The sequence below is a fragment of the Orcinus orca genome, chromosome 7 (assembly GCF_937001465.1).
Source record: "Orcinus orca chromosome 7, mOrcOrc1.1, whole genome shotgun sequence".
Taxonomy (NCBI): domain Eukaryota; kingdom Metazoa; phylum Chordata; class Mammalia; order Artiodactyla; family Delphinidae; genus Orcinus; species Orcinus orca.
The window spans coordinates 11989294-12005233 of NC_064565.1; the positions used below are offsets into that span (position 1 = coordinate 11989294).

At 45.4% G+C, this 15940-nt stretch overlaps 1 protein-coding gene across 1 annotated transcript; it reads right to left on the reverse strand.

Annotated features, from left to right (window-relative positions):
• Window positions 1-13204: 13204 nt before the first annotated feature.
• TEX51 (testis expressed 51) lies at window positions 13205-15502 on the reverse strand. The gene is made up of 5 exons (XM_049712542.1): window positions 15358-15502; window positions 15130-15204; window positions 14793-14882; window positions 14384-14467; window positions 13205-13281 (listed from the first exon to the last, which is right to left on the reverse strand). Exons 1-5 carry the CDS (start codon window positions 15500-15502, stop codon window positions 13205-13207), a joined length of 471 nt encoding a protein of 156 aa, XP_049568499.1.
• Between the last annotated feature and the right edge of the window lie 438 nt (window positions 15503-15940).

Genomic DNA, 15940 nt, shown 5'->3' on the forward strand with positions numbered 1-15940 from the left:
AAGAAAGAACAAGGGCTCTGTGTTGACACAGACCAAGCTCATTCATTGACCAGCTGTGTGACTTTCAGCAGGTGACGCAATCTCTCTGAACTTTGAATTTCCTGTCATCAAAATGGTATGGGCCACAGCTCACATGATCATGGTGAAGATGAAAAAGAGCTAATTTTTTTTTTTTTTTGCGGTACGTGGGCCTCTCACTGCTGTGGCCTCTCCCATTGCGGAGCACAGGCTCCGGACGCGCAGGCTCAGCGGCCATGGCTCACGGGCTAAGCCGCTCCGCGGCATGTGGGATCTTCCCGGACCGGGGCACGAACCCGGTCCCCTGCATCGGCAGGCGGACTCCCAACCACTGCGCCACCAGGGAAGCCCCAAAAGAGCTAATGTTGATCAAGTGCCTGGCACATGGTAGTTGCCCAATAAATGATATAGTCAATCCCGCTTGCTTGGATGGAATGAACATGTTTCCCTGATCGCCTCTCCTCCCCCATCATTCAACTTGCTGTTGCAACAATCATGGACTATTCACCAGCAGTTAGAAGGTTCTAGAACTTTAAGTAAGTCCCTCTTCTCAGAGCCATTTAACCCCTTTCACTTTTGTCTTCAAATCAGTGGAGTTGGAGCAGTAACTCCAGAGAGACATCCCCCCCCACCACCCTGGGCTCTTCCAGACCTAGGGTCCTTTGCTTCTATAGCCTGGGGATGGAAACGGACACTCCATCACTCTTGAAGGAGGGCTCATGGCTCAGCGAGAAGGGCACTGGACAAAGATCCAGGGGCCTCATCCTGTGTGTTACCAATCATCTGTGTCTTCACCTCCCCACATTTCTTTTGGGGGGATATTGGGAACAGAATCAACTTGCTCTTGGAGAGACTCTCCTATTGCTTCTAGCCACCCACCCAGGCTCAACCCCCACACACAGAGGTCTTATTCTTTTTGTCCAGCAAGAAGGAGTTTTGACACATCACACTGAACCCAAGAAACCAGGGGTCCCAGGAAGAAGGCAGAGCTGGGATGTAAATGGGAGGGGGTGATGCACATTCTCACATAAAATATGGTTGTGAGGATGTTTATGATGTAAGGCAGGTGGGCAGCATGCAGATGCCATTCTCGTGGCCAGCAGCAGGGCTGGGAGGAAGTACACGATCTCTCCTGTGCTCCGTAGCCACTCCTTCTGGGGAGCTACCCAGTCGGCTCACTTCCTTTGACAGGAGACGTTATGTGTTTGCAGAGCATGGGCCCAGCCTCCAGGAGTACCTGGTGGCACCTCCACATGGGTATTTTGACAAAGCTAGTGCTCCATTCCCCAACCCCAAACGAAGTGAAAGACTTCTGTATTTCCTGAGGCAGAGAAAAATACTGATCCTTAACTGCAAACCAATGTGAGGATATGCCCCTTTCCCTGTTTAGATGTCTCTTTCATCAAGGAGACGGGGTCCCAGTCAAACAATTTCCATCAGTTAACACCATAGATTGAGAGTGGCTTTCCTCTGACAGGATGGGCTTTACCTTTTCATCTCAATGATCTGGCTCATTTCTGCTAAGGTTCTATTCCCTCAAATTGCCTCTGTGTCTTTATGGTGCCCCTTCCTGACCTCCCTGCATGTAGCAGTTTTGCCAGGAAGTCAGGATAGAAAGAGGAAAGTGTGTTATAGATTCTTTGGAGGCAGATGGTTCTGGGTTCAAATCTTGATTCATGAACCAGCTGGGGGAAGCCTTTGACTCTCTGAACATTGGCTTGAGATATGACATCTATGAATCTTGTGTATTCTGAGCGTGTGTATGCCACTGCACACCACCCACACATGCCCACCTGTTATACAGTGCTAGCTGATGGGAGCAAAACTGGGGTCTGGCATCTAAGGGGAAAATAATCTTCATGGGGTTGAAGACCAGGGATGATTTATATAATGTAGCCAGCACAGTGCCTGGCAATTGAAGGTGCTCAATAAATGAGAGATTACAAAGAGAAATGGGGGACTTCCCTGGTGGTCCAGTGGCTAAGACTCCACGCTCCCAGTGCAGGGGGCCCAGGTTCGATCCCTGGTCAGGGAACTAGATCCTGCATGCCACAAATAAGATCCCACATGCCACAAGGAAGATCACAGCTATCACGTGCTACAACTAAGACCTGGCTCAGACAAATTAAATAATAATTAAAAAAAAGAGAAATGGAAAAATTGATTTAGAAGAGCAATGGACACACTCAAGTGGCATTGTCCTTGCAGAACAGGCAAAGGCAGAAGAAAGGAAGCAAATGGGATAGGGATAGATTTCATCCTTTCCGTCGATAAAAATGACCACCTGCAGACAATACAGTATGACTGCTGGTTTGGGAATGTGGGAGAGGAGGGTAAGATTTTGCCTCAGTTCCCAGGTTCCAGATCTATTTTGCAGCTTCCAGACTCCATAGAAAACTCTGGAATGCTCTTTGAAAAGAAATGTACCAAGTAACAACCTCACTAGGTCTCAATATTTTCATCTGCAAAAAAATTATAATGCTTATTTCATGTTGTTACAGTTAAATGAGATAAAGTGAAAAGCATATGCGTATAATAGAAATTAGAAAAATGTCAGATGCTTTCCTCTTACCTAGCAGAGTCTCTGGTGGGAGTGTGGTAGAGCCAGGATGAGTAAATGAGATGTGTTTCTTTGAGGGAGAGTCTTGCTGTGACCACAGATAGAAGGTGGGGGGGCATGTGGCAGATTTGGAGCATAAAGACTGGGAGATTCAGCCAGGGCTGTGGCAGCAGACGCTGCTGATGACTGGGAGGGGAGGGTGGAGGACAGCCATGCTGGGAGCTTTGGGACTCTTGTCTAGCCTGCTCCATACTGACCAGTCAGGCTTGGAAGTACATAAGAACACTGTCAGATCCTGAAAAAGGGCCATTACCACGGCTCCCGTACTCATCAGCAGGAATGTTTTTGGCCTTTGTCTATTGGCCAAAAGGAGGGCCACCCTGGAGTCCTGCCAGTGAAACTGCTCAGAAACTGGTGAATTCTGAGGGGGTGTGTGTGTACACACCCTGTCCCCTCACACCCCACATGGAGTGGCTTTCCACCTTACCTTTTCTCCAGCACCAAATGAGATCAGCTGTTGATGTTACAGTGCTGATAGGTGTGTGCTGGTATCTCACTGTGACTTTCGCTGGAATTTTCCTAATGCCAAATGATGTTGATTATCTTTTCATGTGCTTATTTGCCACTTGTATATTTCTCTGTGAAATGTCTCTTCATGTCTTTTGGCCATTTTCTAATTGGACTATTTGACTTTTATTGCTGAGTTTTGAGAATTCATTATATATTCTAGATACTAGCCCTTTGTCAGATATGTGGTTTGCACATCTCTTCTGTAGCCTGTATTTTCATCCTCTTAACAGGATCTTTCACAGGGCAAACATTTTCCTTTGAATAAAACTTAATTTTTCTTTCCATGAATTGTGCTTTTGGTGTCATCTAAGTATGCTTTGCCTCATCCTAGATTCTGAAGCTCTTCTCTCATGTTTTACACTAAAGATTTTATAGTTTTATGTTTTACATTTAATCCCATGATCCATTGAGTTAATTTTTAAAATAATGTGTGGGACTTAAGTCAAGGTCGTAAGCCTATGGATGACCAACTGCTCCAGTGTCATTTGTTGAAAAGGCATCTTAAGTAGTTTTTAATGGGTAAAATCACCTAGACCTGGAGGTGCTGGATGTGGAGGTGCTGCTAAGCACCCCAGCAGCCCTTGCAGCCTCTTTGAACTCCCCACTGAGCTTTCTAAGAACCACGCAGTTGTTGATGTTGTGGATCTCAATGGCCTGAGCCAATGAGTCATCACACCTACCTCCCCACCCCTGGACTCAGTCCTACTACTCTGCCCCCAAGCGAGGTGCCCTGAACCATTATACTTGGGTCACAGCACACTCCAGCATGCCCCCATCTGCAGGTGAAGGTTTTTCCTTACTGAAGTCAGTCTGTAAGTCTGGAAAAGGTAACTGCCTTCTTCAAATGAGCAGATACATGTGCAAGTTTACCGGGATCATGAAGAATCAGCGAAACATGATACCACTAAAGGAACAAGGTAAACTTCCAGTAACTGACCCCAAAGAAATGGCTATCCATGAATTACCTGACAGAATTCAAAATAATTCTTCTAAAGATGCTCAGAGAGCTACAAGAGAACATAGGTAAATAATTTAATGAAATCAAGAAAACAATACAAGAGCAAAATGAGAAGTTAACAAGGAGACAGAAGAAACAAAACAAAACAAAACAATCAAAACAAACAAACAAACAAAAAACCACCAAACAGAAATTTTGGAACTGAAGAGTAAAACAACTGAGCTGAAAAATTCAATAGAGAGCTTCAACAGCAGACTTGACCAAGCAGAAAAATCAGTGAGCTTGAAGACAGATCAATTAAAATTACCCAATCAGAAGGGTAAAAAAAATTTAGAATTAAAAAAGAAATAAGGCCTAGGAAAAACGTTTAAGAGAAAAATTCACACGCCATTGGAGTACTGAAGAAGAGGGGTAGAAAGTTTATTTGAAGAGATAGTGGTTGAGAACTTCCCAAACCTGAGGAGAGATTTGGACATCCAAGTTCATGAAGCTAACAGGTCACCCCAAAATTTCAATCCAAAACAATCTTCCCTGAGACACATTGTAATAAAACCATCAAAGATCAAATATAAAGAGAGAATTTTAAAAGCAGCAAGAGAAAAATTTTCTTTTACACAAGGAAACTGACATAAGGCTATAACAGATTTCTCAGCAGAAACCCTGCAGGATGGAATAGAATGTATTATTTCAAAAAAAGCTGCCAAACAGAATACTTTACCCAGCAAAGTTGTCCTTCATAAATGAAGGCAAGATAAAGACTTTCCCTAACAAACAAAAGTTGATGGAGATCATCACCACTATTCCTGCCTTACAAAAATGCCGAAAGGAGTTCTTCAACCTGAAATGAAAGGATGCTATTAAGTAATACAAAAACATTTGAAAATATACAACACACTGGTAAAGGTAAATATATAGTCAGGTTCAGAATACTCTAATTTAATATGATGATGGGTTAACCATAGCGCTAGTGTAAAGGTTAAAGGTCAAAATTATTTAAAATAGTTTTAGCTACAATAATTTGATAATGAATACATAATATAAAATATGTAAATTGTTACATCAAAAACACAAATGAGGGTGGAGTGAAAAGGTAGAGTTTTTGTATGTGATTAAAGTTAAATTGTTATCAGTGTTAAATGGATTGTTATATCTATAAGATGTTTTATGTAATATGGTAACTACAAAGCAAGAACATACAGTAAATTCACAAAAGGTGAAGAGAAGGGAATCAAAGCATATCACTACACAATATCAATTCACAAAGGAAGGCAGCATGCAAGGTATAAAGGAACAAGGGAACTACAAAACAGCCAGAAAATAATAAGATGGCATTAGTACATTCTTACCTATCAATAATTACTCTAAATGTAAATCAGTTGAATTCTCCAATCAAAAGACATAGAGTGTCTGGATAGGTTAAAAAACAAGATCCAACTATGTGCTGACTACAAGAGACTCACTTCAGCTTTAAGGATACACACACACAGGTTCAGAGTGACGGGGTGGAAAATATATTCCATGAAAGTGGAAACCCAAAGAGAAAATGGATAGCTATACTAATATCAGACAAAATAGACTTTAAGCCAAAAACGGTAACAAGAGACAAAGAAGGTCATTATATATAATAAAGAGATCAATTCATCAAGAATTAACCATTGTAAATATATATGCACTCAATATAGGACATCTAAGTATATTGGATTTGAACCAAACTTTAGAGCAATGGATCTAGCAGACATATACAGAACATTTCACCCAACAGCAGCAGAATACATTCTTCTCAAGTACACATTCTCCAGGATAGATCTTATGACAGTCACAAAACAAGTCTTAGCAAATTTAGGAAGAATGAAATCTTACCAAATATCTTTTCTGAACACAGTGGAACGAAAGTAGAAATCAACAACAGGAGGAAAGTTGGAAAATTCACAAATACATGGAAATTAAACAACACACTCTTGAACAACTAATAGATCAAAGGAGAAATTAAAAGGCAAAGGAAAAATATCTTGAAATAAATGAAAGTGGAAACAGGACATACTGAAACAGGTGGGAAACTGGAAGAGCAGTTCTAAGGGGGAAATTTATAACAGTAAACGCATATATTGAGAAAAAAGAAAGATCTCAAATAAACAACCTAATTTTACACCTCAGAGAACTAGAAAAAGAACAAATGAAGCCCAAAGTTAGCAGAAGGAAGGAAATGACAAAGACCAGAGCAGAAATAAATGGAATAGGGAGGAGAAAAATAGAACAAAATTGACAAACTTTTAGCTAGACTTACCAAGAAAAAAAGGGAAAGAACTCAAATAAATAAAATCAGAAATTAAAGAGAAGATATTCCAACTGATATCACAGAAATACAAAGAATTATAAGTGACAGCTATGAACAATTATATGCCAACAAGTTGGATAACCTAGAAGAAATGGATACATTTCTAGAAACATACTACCTATCAAGACTGAATCAAGAAGAAATAGAAAATCTGAACAGACCAATCATGAAAAAGGAGATTGAATCAGTAATCAAAAACATTGTAACAAAGAAAGGCTCAGGGAAAGATAGTTTCATTGGTGAATTCTACCAAACATGTAAAGAAGAATTAACACTAATCCATATCAAAATTTTCTAAAAAATTGAAGAGGAGGGAACAGTCCTAAACTCATTTTATGAGGCCAGCATCACCCTAATACAAAGCCAGATAAGGACACTACAAGAAAAGAAAACTACAGGCCAATATCTCTCAACAAAAATTCTCAACAAAATATTAGCAAGTCAAATTCAACATCACATCAAAACGATCATACACCACGATCAAATGGGATTTATCTCTGCGATGCAAAGACGGTTCAACATATGAAAATCAATCAATGTGTACACCACACTAATAGAATGAAAGGTACAAATCATAAGATTATCTCAATAGATGCAGAATAAGCATTTGACAAAATATTACATCCTTCCATTATAAAAAACATTTAACAAATTGTGTAGAGAAGAAACATATCCTAATGAAATAAAGACCATATATGACAAACCCACAGATAACACTGTACTCAAAGGTGAAAGACTGAAAACTTTTCCTTTAAGATCAGTACAAGATAAGGATGTCCACCCACCACTTTTATTCAGCATAGTACTGGAGGTCCTAGCCAGAGAAATCTGGCAGAAAAGAAATAAAAGTTATCCATATCAGGAAGGAAAAAGTAAAATTGTTTTTGCTTGCAGATGATATGATTTTATACATAGAAAATCCCAAGATTCCACCAAAAACTTTTAGAATTAATCAATGAATTCAGTAAAGTTGCAGGATACAAATTTAACATACAGAAATATTTCATTTCTATACACTAACAACATTATATATGAAAAATATATGAAAAAATCCCATTCACAATAGCATCCAAAACAATAAAATACTTAGGAATAAATTTAACTAAGGAGGTGAAAGATCTGTACACTGAGTACTATAATACTTTAATGACAGAGATTGAAGAAGACACAAACAAATGCAAAGAAATCTCATGTTTATGAATTGGAAGAATTAATATCATTAAAATGTCTGTACTACTCAAAGCCATCTATAGAATCAATTCCAATGACATTTTTCACAGAAATAGAATGGACAATCCTAAAGTTTGTATGGAACCACAAATTACCTGGAATAGTCAAAGCAATCTTGAGAAAAAAACAAAGCTGGAGGCATCACACTTCTTGATTTCAAACTGTGCTACAAAGGTATAGTAATCAAAACAGTATGGTGCTGGCATAAAAACACACATACTAATGGAGCAGATTGACAGCCCAGAAATAAGCCTTTGCATATATGGTCAATTAATATTTGACAAGGAAGCCAAGCATACTCAATGGGAAAATATAGTCTCTTCAATAAATGATGTTGGGAAAACTAGATAACTGCATGCAGAAGAATGATAGTGGCCCCAGTCTTACACCACTCACAAAAATTAACTTGAAATGGATTAAAGACTTAAAAATAAGACCTGAAACTCTAAAACTCCTAGAAAAGAAAACAGGAAAAAAAACCCCTTGATGTTGGTCTTAGCAATGAATGTTTTTTTTGGATTTGACACCAAAAGCAAAGGCAACAAAAACAGAAATAAACAAGTGGCACAGTATCAAACTAAAAATCTTCTCCACAGCAAAAGAAACCATTAACAAAATGAAAAGGCAACCTATGCAATGGGAGAAAATACTTGTAAGACATATATCTAAGGGGTTAATATCCAAAATATATTAAAAAAACTCATACAACTCAATAGAAAAAAAACCCCCAAACAATTCAATTAAAAAATGGGCAGAGGATATGAATAGACATTTTCTAAAGAAGACATACAAATGGCCAGTAAGTTCATGGAAAAGGTGCTCAACATCACTAACCATTAGGGAAATGCAAATCCAAGCAATGAGATATCACCTCACACCTGTTAGAATGGCTGCTATCAAAAAGACAAGAAATAACAAGTGCTGGTGAGGATGTGGAAAAAAGGGAACCCTTGTGCACTTTTAGTGGAAATGTGAATTTGTGTAACCACTGTGGAAAACAGCATGGAGTCTCCTAAAAAATGAAAACTATCAGTAGAACTACCATATGATCCATCAATCCCACTTCTGGTTATATTTCCAAAGGAAGTGAAAACAGCTTCTTGAAGACATATCTGCACTCACGTGTTCATTGCAACATTATTCACAATAGCCAAGATAAGGAACCAACCCACAGGTCTGTCAACAGATGAATGGATAATGGAATATTATTGAGTCACGAGAAAGAAGGAAATCCTGCCATTTGCAACAACGTGGATGGATCATGAAGGCTTTATGCTAAGTGAAATAAGTCAAAGGCAAATACTACATGATATCACTTATATGTGGAATCTTAAAAAACCAAAATCATAGAGTAGAATGGTGGTTGCGAGGGGCTAGGGTGTGGGAGAAATGGGCAGATTTTAAACTTCTAGTTTAAAGATGAATCATTTCTGGAGATCCAATGTGCAGCAGTACAGCATGGTTATTATAGTTCATAATGCTGTATTATATACTTGAAACTTGCTAAGAGAGTAGATCTTAAATGTTCTCATCACACAAAAAAGTAGTTGTGTGACTCGGTGGAGATGATTGCTAATGCTATGGTGGTAACCACTTTGCAATATATAAGTATATAAAATTGACATGTTGTTCTCCTTAAACTAACACGATGTCATATGTCAGTTTTATCTGGAAAGCTGGAAAGACTATTTTTAGATGCATTCATCACAGTTATTTTAAAATTTATATCAGCTCTGACATCTGGGTACCTTGTAGATTGGTTTCTGTTGTCTGCTTTTTCTCTTGATCTTGTGTTTGTGTGCCTGATAATATTTGTTTGAATACTGGACACTGTAAATGAAACATAGTAGTGGCTCTAGATGGTATTCTTTTCCTTCTGGAAGTATTTACTCTCTCCTTCAGCAGTGATATAGAGTGAGAACAGGGCTCTTCAATTTTGTCCGTGACGGTGGGGCCTTCAGTCTGAGCTCCATCCTCTGTAAGGATCAGTTTGCTGCTGGTACACCCTCTCTTTTAAGCTATAACCTTTCCAACCAATACCCTGGGGGTATTTATCAAAGTTTATCTTCCTATGTGGGTCGTGGAGGCCAACTTTTAGTTCCTTAGTATACAAATCTCTGATAAATTGCACTTCAGATCCTTTCTGTTTGATTTCTGTCTTTGGAAATCTGAAGCCTATGCAGCTTAAGTATAGGTAGGCACCTTGGAGGAGGGGGAGGAAACAGATACAGTGCGTTTGTTTCATTTTTCTGCACCTCCCTGCTTTCAGGGACCTGGACCCCTCACGTTCAGTGTGGGCAAGCTAGAACTCCAACTTCTCAATCCGCAGTTCCATGATATTGCCAAAGCTCTCTTGGCTTTTCCAAACTTGGCGGTCATCCTCGGCACAGCCCCTCACGCCTGCCTCTGAACCTCATCTGCTGAGCTGGTCAAGCTTGGGGAAGCGCATGGCAGGACCGGGGTTCGCTGCAGAGAGCTCTCTTTACTTGGAGACCTTGGGCGCAGAGGACCTATTCGTCTGGTGCCCTAAACAGACTTCCTGTCTTGTCTTGCTCTTTTGATGTGCTTTATTTTTAGCTACCCTAGGTGGGAGTGTTGGTCTGCTCTGAGCTGCCTGTCACGGCCAGAAGTCCTTCAGAGCCAATGCTTTGCCTGACTCAAAAATCCTTAATCTTTCTTCTCTAGCAGAATGCAATATCTAGTTTTCATGCAAATATGCCCACAAATAATGAAAAATCTGTTGATCAGAGATACATGCATACAAACACACAAACATACTTCATATAAATTAGACTCAGGGTCTTTTGCTTTTACTGTAGGCACCAGAAAATTGTTGCCTTGGATACATTTGAGGTAGTGGTCTAAGTCCCAATTTGAATAAAAATAGGAAAACAGCATCACGGCCAAAGGAGCTTGACTTTTTCTATGTCCTGGGTGGTAACCAGCTTTCACAGACATGCAGAGAATCACAGTCCCCTGCAAGGCCAAGACTGCTGCCTAGGGGCTTTTCCCACTCATTCAGAATGGCTGTAGGTCCTCACCAGATGCTGTCGCCAAACACCTTATATCTATGGACTCCTAGCCTTGGGACATGGCCTGCTGCTGACAAAACCCTCCACTGCCTCTCCCCCAGCCTGCCCTGCCCACCTGCTTTCCCTGGAGTCTGTTGGTGGGTTCTTTTCTCAGGTTTGCTTTGGACCCACATGGGCTTGGGAGCCTCTCATTGGCTTCTTACCTGGGCCTCTCCCTCCAGCCATATTTCTTGGAGTTCCTGACCCTATCAAAGTCTCTTGCCCCTCCTCTGCAATGCTGAATCCTCGATGAAAACACTCCTCCCTCCCTTCCGCCTTCCCTGGCCTCTCACAGTTGAAGACACCACCTCTGGGAGGCCTTCCTGGATTCTTGGCTGGGTGAGCTGGAGATGCCTGCAGCTGGGTACCCACAGCTGCCCTTGGCCGTGGTACTCTCTGCCCAGGCTGCTGTTTATGTTCTGTTATGTCTTGCCCTGGTCTCTGTAGCCCCACCCCCACCCCAGGGAGTGGCCCGCACTGCTGGATAGTGATGCTGAAGTCAGCCTGCTTCCAGCCTGGCCGCAGCTCCAAGGAGGGAGCACCGGCAGGGCCAAAGGAGACAGGAAACCCTGTTTTAGGAGCTGGGTCCATTTCAGTGGACTGCAGGAGGCGAAGGGAACAAGGCACTGAATTTGGACCCACAGCATGAACAAATATAGGATGGTAAATATGAACCCAGTGGGCATACCAACCTGGCTAGAACAACTCATCCCATACTCTGTGCTCAGATGGGGAAACAGATGCAGGAGAGGGAACCTAGAACCTCAATGTCAGAGCCAGGATTCAAGTCCAGGGTCTGGGCTGCCCGTCCACAGCTCTGGCCTCAGACGTGCTTCCTTTCAGCCCCCAGGAGGTGACCTGCAGACCAGGGCCCTGGATCTGGGCGTGGCCTCCCATTCATTCTCTGGGCGTAGCCTCCCATTCACTCTCTGGGGAGAGCCTGGGCCAAATCTGAGAGCCTGGGGAATCAGTGAGGAGGGGCACAGGGATGAGGCAAAAGGGCAGAGCCATGCCTGGGGGTCCCAGGGGTTCCATTTAACTCAGCAGCCTTGGGGGCAGAGAAAGAAAGGAATCTGGAGGGAGATGGAGCAGGGCAAGGCAACATTCCGGGGCGCCGGCTCAGCGGCCATGGCTCACGGGCCCAGCCGCTCTGCGGCATGTGGGATCTTCCCGGACCGGGGCACGAACCTGTGTCCCCTGCATCGGCAGGCGGACTCTCAACCACTGCGCCACCAGGGAAGTCCTGAGCCGGTATATTTCATTGTCAGCAGTACCAGTGATCCACCGGCGACCTGAGAGGCGCCAGGGTGGACATCCTGGCCAGGACGTGGGTAAGGTCTGCTACTGATGTGACTTGGAGCCTGTTTTCTGGTTTCTTCTGCTAGTCCCCGCTCTTGCTGGGGCCTCCGGCTGGCCCCTTACCACCTCTGTTCCACACCTAGACATAGGGACGCCTCGAGGGAGCCAGGCCGTTGCTGCCCTCATCTCTGGTGTTGGAACCAGCTGAGGCTAGTGTGATCCTGCAGAGCTGCCACTGCTGGGACCAGGAAAGGGGTCTTTCTGGAAGGAAAGGGTGGTGGCCTGGCAGGAAGAGGGTGAGGACATGAGACAGTCCTCGCGGGCCCGCATGGGGAGGATCGCAGTGTCGACTGCCACTGTGCAGGACCCCGCAGGAAGCGGATGGCACAGTCCATCAGAACATGAGGAGGGTGTTTTAATAGAAGCTATTTACAAAGCATGGGCGTAGGGAAACCCCAAGAGAGAGTGCGGTCTCCCGGGCCTCAGAACTTCGGAACTGTTACCACCCCAGGTGAGAAGGGTCGGGGGAGGGAGAGTTACCAGAACCCAGAGATAAGAGAGCTTCCTGACAGCACCTGAGACCTTTGTTCAGTTCAAGGTGACAAGCGGCCTGCTGGGTCCCTGCTGAGAAAGGAGAAGCAGGCCTGCTTCTGCCTCTGACCTTCTGCTGGCCAAACCCGACCAGGAGCAGAGGACAAGGGGCGCATGTTCATAGTCTGTGCAGTCAGGGAGCAGGGTGGCAAAGGGTGGAGGGGTCGCTGCAGAGGGATGATGACAGCTATGGGTAGGAGAAACTTTGTGGATCAGGTGGAGACTTGGGGCATGGCTGCAGCTCTGTCCCGGGTGCCTGGCCCTGGGTGGGTCTGCTCACACCGGGGGCTGGTGGTGGCCCTCCTGAGTCCCGGCCCTTGATCCTATACTCCTTTGGATGTGAGGCCCCGGGAGCCAGACTTGGGGTCGCTAGCCTTGCTGCCCCCAGGCCAACACAGCTTCCCCTCCGTGGGAGTTCTGGATGTCCCAGGACCTCCTTTTCTGCCTCCTTCTCCTTCTTCTTCTTCTGGAGCCAGAAAAATGTAACATCTGGGCCAGGAATCAGGGTGGAGATGGGTCAGTCTAGGAGTAGGCGTGTCTTCCTTGGGGATGCTGGGGCTTGGAACAGGCACTCAGCCACCTCCAGCTAGGGCCGCCAGGGGCAGAGCAATGCCGAGGCTCACAGCCCACACGAAGTTCCTCCTGGTCCCTGTGGGGGGTGGAAAGGGGGAGCCTGTGTTTGGGCAGCAGGCAGGGCCATCTCAGCTCTGAGAGGAGACTGCATTCTCTCCTTCTTTAATTCACCCACTCAGTCACTTGTTTGCAGACACTGAGCACCTACTGTGTGCCCACCTACATCTAAGGATGAGTGAGACAGGATCCTTGCTCTCTAGGAGGGAGACAAGCAAACGATTCTGCTGTGGTGTCCCAGGGAAGCGGGGCAGGGCAGGAAGGAGGAGAGAGCTGGGGGAGCGCCCATGAGCCTGGGGAGAGGGAGCTGGTCAGAGGAAGCTTCTCGGGAAACAGGACTTCTGAGCTGGACTTTGAAAGACCAGTAGGAGTTTAGATCAGATGGTCAAGGGGCCAAACTGTGTTCCAGGCAGAGGACACAGAGTGTTCAAGGACAGAAGCATGAAGCCGTTTGTCCAGCGTGTCAGCAGCTCCATGTGGCTGGGGAGGGGGGAGGTGAACAGGGCCTCCCAAGGAGGAGGGTGGACTTTATCTGGGGCCCCTGGGAAAGTTATAACAGGAAGGGTCGGAGGTAGACTGGCTCCTTGGGAAAGGGTTCTTTGATTGCTGAGTAAGATGGGGCCAACAGGGTCTCGGAGGCCAGTTAGGAGAAGCTGCCATAATCCAGGTGAGAGGTGAGGCTGCCTGAGGAGTGGTAGATGCTGGAAGGACCATATGGCAACACACTGAAGAATTGTTTAGCAAGACCTGGTGACTACAGGCACTGAGTGAGGGGGAGGGGACTCCTGGTTTAGGAGGTCGAGAGCTTGAATGGGACATTTGCTGAGAGGGGTCCTGAGGGAAGAGCAGATTTGGGGGTGGAGATGGGTTTGGACATGTCCCCAGGCATGCTGGTTTTGAGGACCTGACGGACCCCCAGGGGGCATGTCCTAGATGCAGGTGGCTCTGAAGCTGGACATGTGGAATCCAGACATCTTGGGAGGTGCTACCTTCCCCAGGGAGGATGGAGAGCAAGGAGTGGTATCGGTATAGACAAGAAAGACAGTCCAGACAGAGACAACAATGGACTTGGAGGTGGAGGTGGGGAGGCTGCAGGCCAAGATGGCTGGCTGGCCACTGACCTGGGCAGAGAGTGGGGTCTTGGCAGGTGAGGAAGTGTGTCTTGCAGTTGGCACAGCTGATGACCTCCAGTGTGGAGCGGATGTCTGAGAGAGAGAAGGGGCAGGAGCCTTAGCGAGAGCCAGGTGCCCCTCAGCCCTCACCCAGACCTGGTCCCCAAAATACTCACCACAGGACTTGTTGCAGGCTGCCCGGGAGGGTAAGATGGTAGAGAGACTGAGGTTCTGGGCAGACAGAGCTGGGAGAGGTCGGGGTGTGAGCAGGAAACGAAGCTGGGAGAAGGTGTGGTCAGGCGCCCTGAGCGAGGGAAGGGTGAGGTCTCCTGGGGAGGGGCCTGGGGGCGGGGATCTGCAGTTTGGACTCTGCCTCCTTAGGTCTCCGGGAGGTGAAGGGCTGGGGGGCACCTCTCACCCTTCTTCTTCAGCTCTTCACATAGGTCCTCCAGATGCTTGGAAAACTGCTGCTTCAGGACATGAACCTCTTCCAGAAGTGATGGTTTATCTGGGTGGAGCAGGAAGGAAGAAGCCGTCTACATTTCATAGGTGGAATCAATCACTTTCTCAAGGTCGGGAATTCAAACCAGGTTTTTCAGACAGAGACTCTGTAGTGCACACAGTTGCTGTCTCTGACCCCACCCTTCACAACACCTCCACACACCCCCCCCCCATAGTGGTCTTCTGGGAATGCCTTGGAGGGCCAGGTTTTGTCAACCCAAGCCCTGGGGCCCTAAGACACTAAGCTTCCTCACCATCTCGAAACTTCTTAATGGCTTTATCTATGTGAGTGAATAATATTCCTGCTGTTTCCTCCAAATGGTCTTGACCTGAGAATGGGATTTGGGACAAAGGGAAGTCAGGGGACTAAGGTCCTGGGCCAGGTAAAGGGGTCAGCCCTGACCCCTGGTCTCCTGGCTGAGCCTCACCAAGATACCAGGATTCGAGGAAAGCATGACTGTCCAGAAATAGGGAGTGGAGGCTGTGGGAGAGCTCCACAGGTGGCCCTGGGGTGCCCCATAGAATCTGCAGGTCATAGTCTATCAGTGCAGGCGGCTCTGGCCAGCAGTGGAGGCAGCTCTTCCCATTGGTGGTGGGCAAGAGACAGCTGAGCAGGAGAAGCAGCATCTTCTGGGGTCTTCCCTCAATGCCCTTACCACACTGCCTGGCAGTTCTACATGGAACACTGGCACCCTGTCGCCCTGGGAACCACATTCTCTTTGCAGAACAAAAGTAAATTCCACAGGGTAAGGTGAAGGCCAGCCATGGCACAAACCTGGGCTTTGACATCAGAGCCAAGTGAGGACCTTGATATCCTCCTCTGAAGGTGGGGTCACCGATCCTCATTGAGGACGGTTCTTGTGAGGATCAGAGAGATGGTTGTGCTGCCTGTGGCTGGTCCTCAGCCCCCCTGATGGCATTTACTATGTATGGAATAGTTCACAGGCTGAAATTTGGAAGGCCAGGAGAGAGCAGCATAGAGAGAAAGTTAGTTGTTTAAAGAGTCTGCATCACTTTTCCACATAGAAGTGGTCAGCCATGGGAAGCTTATGGAACATATGTCTT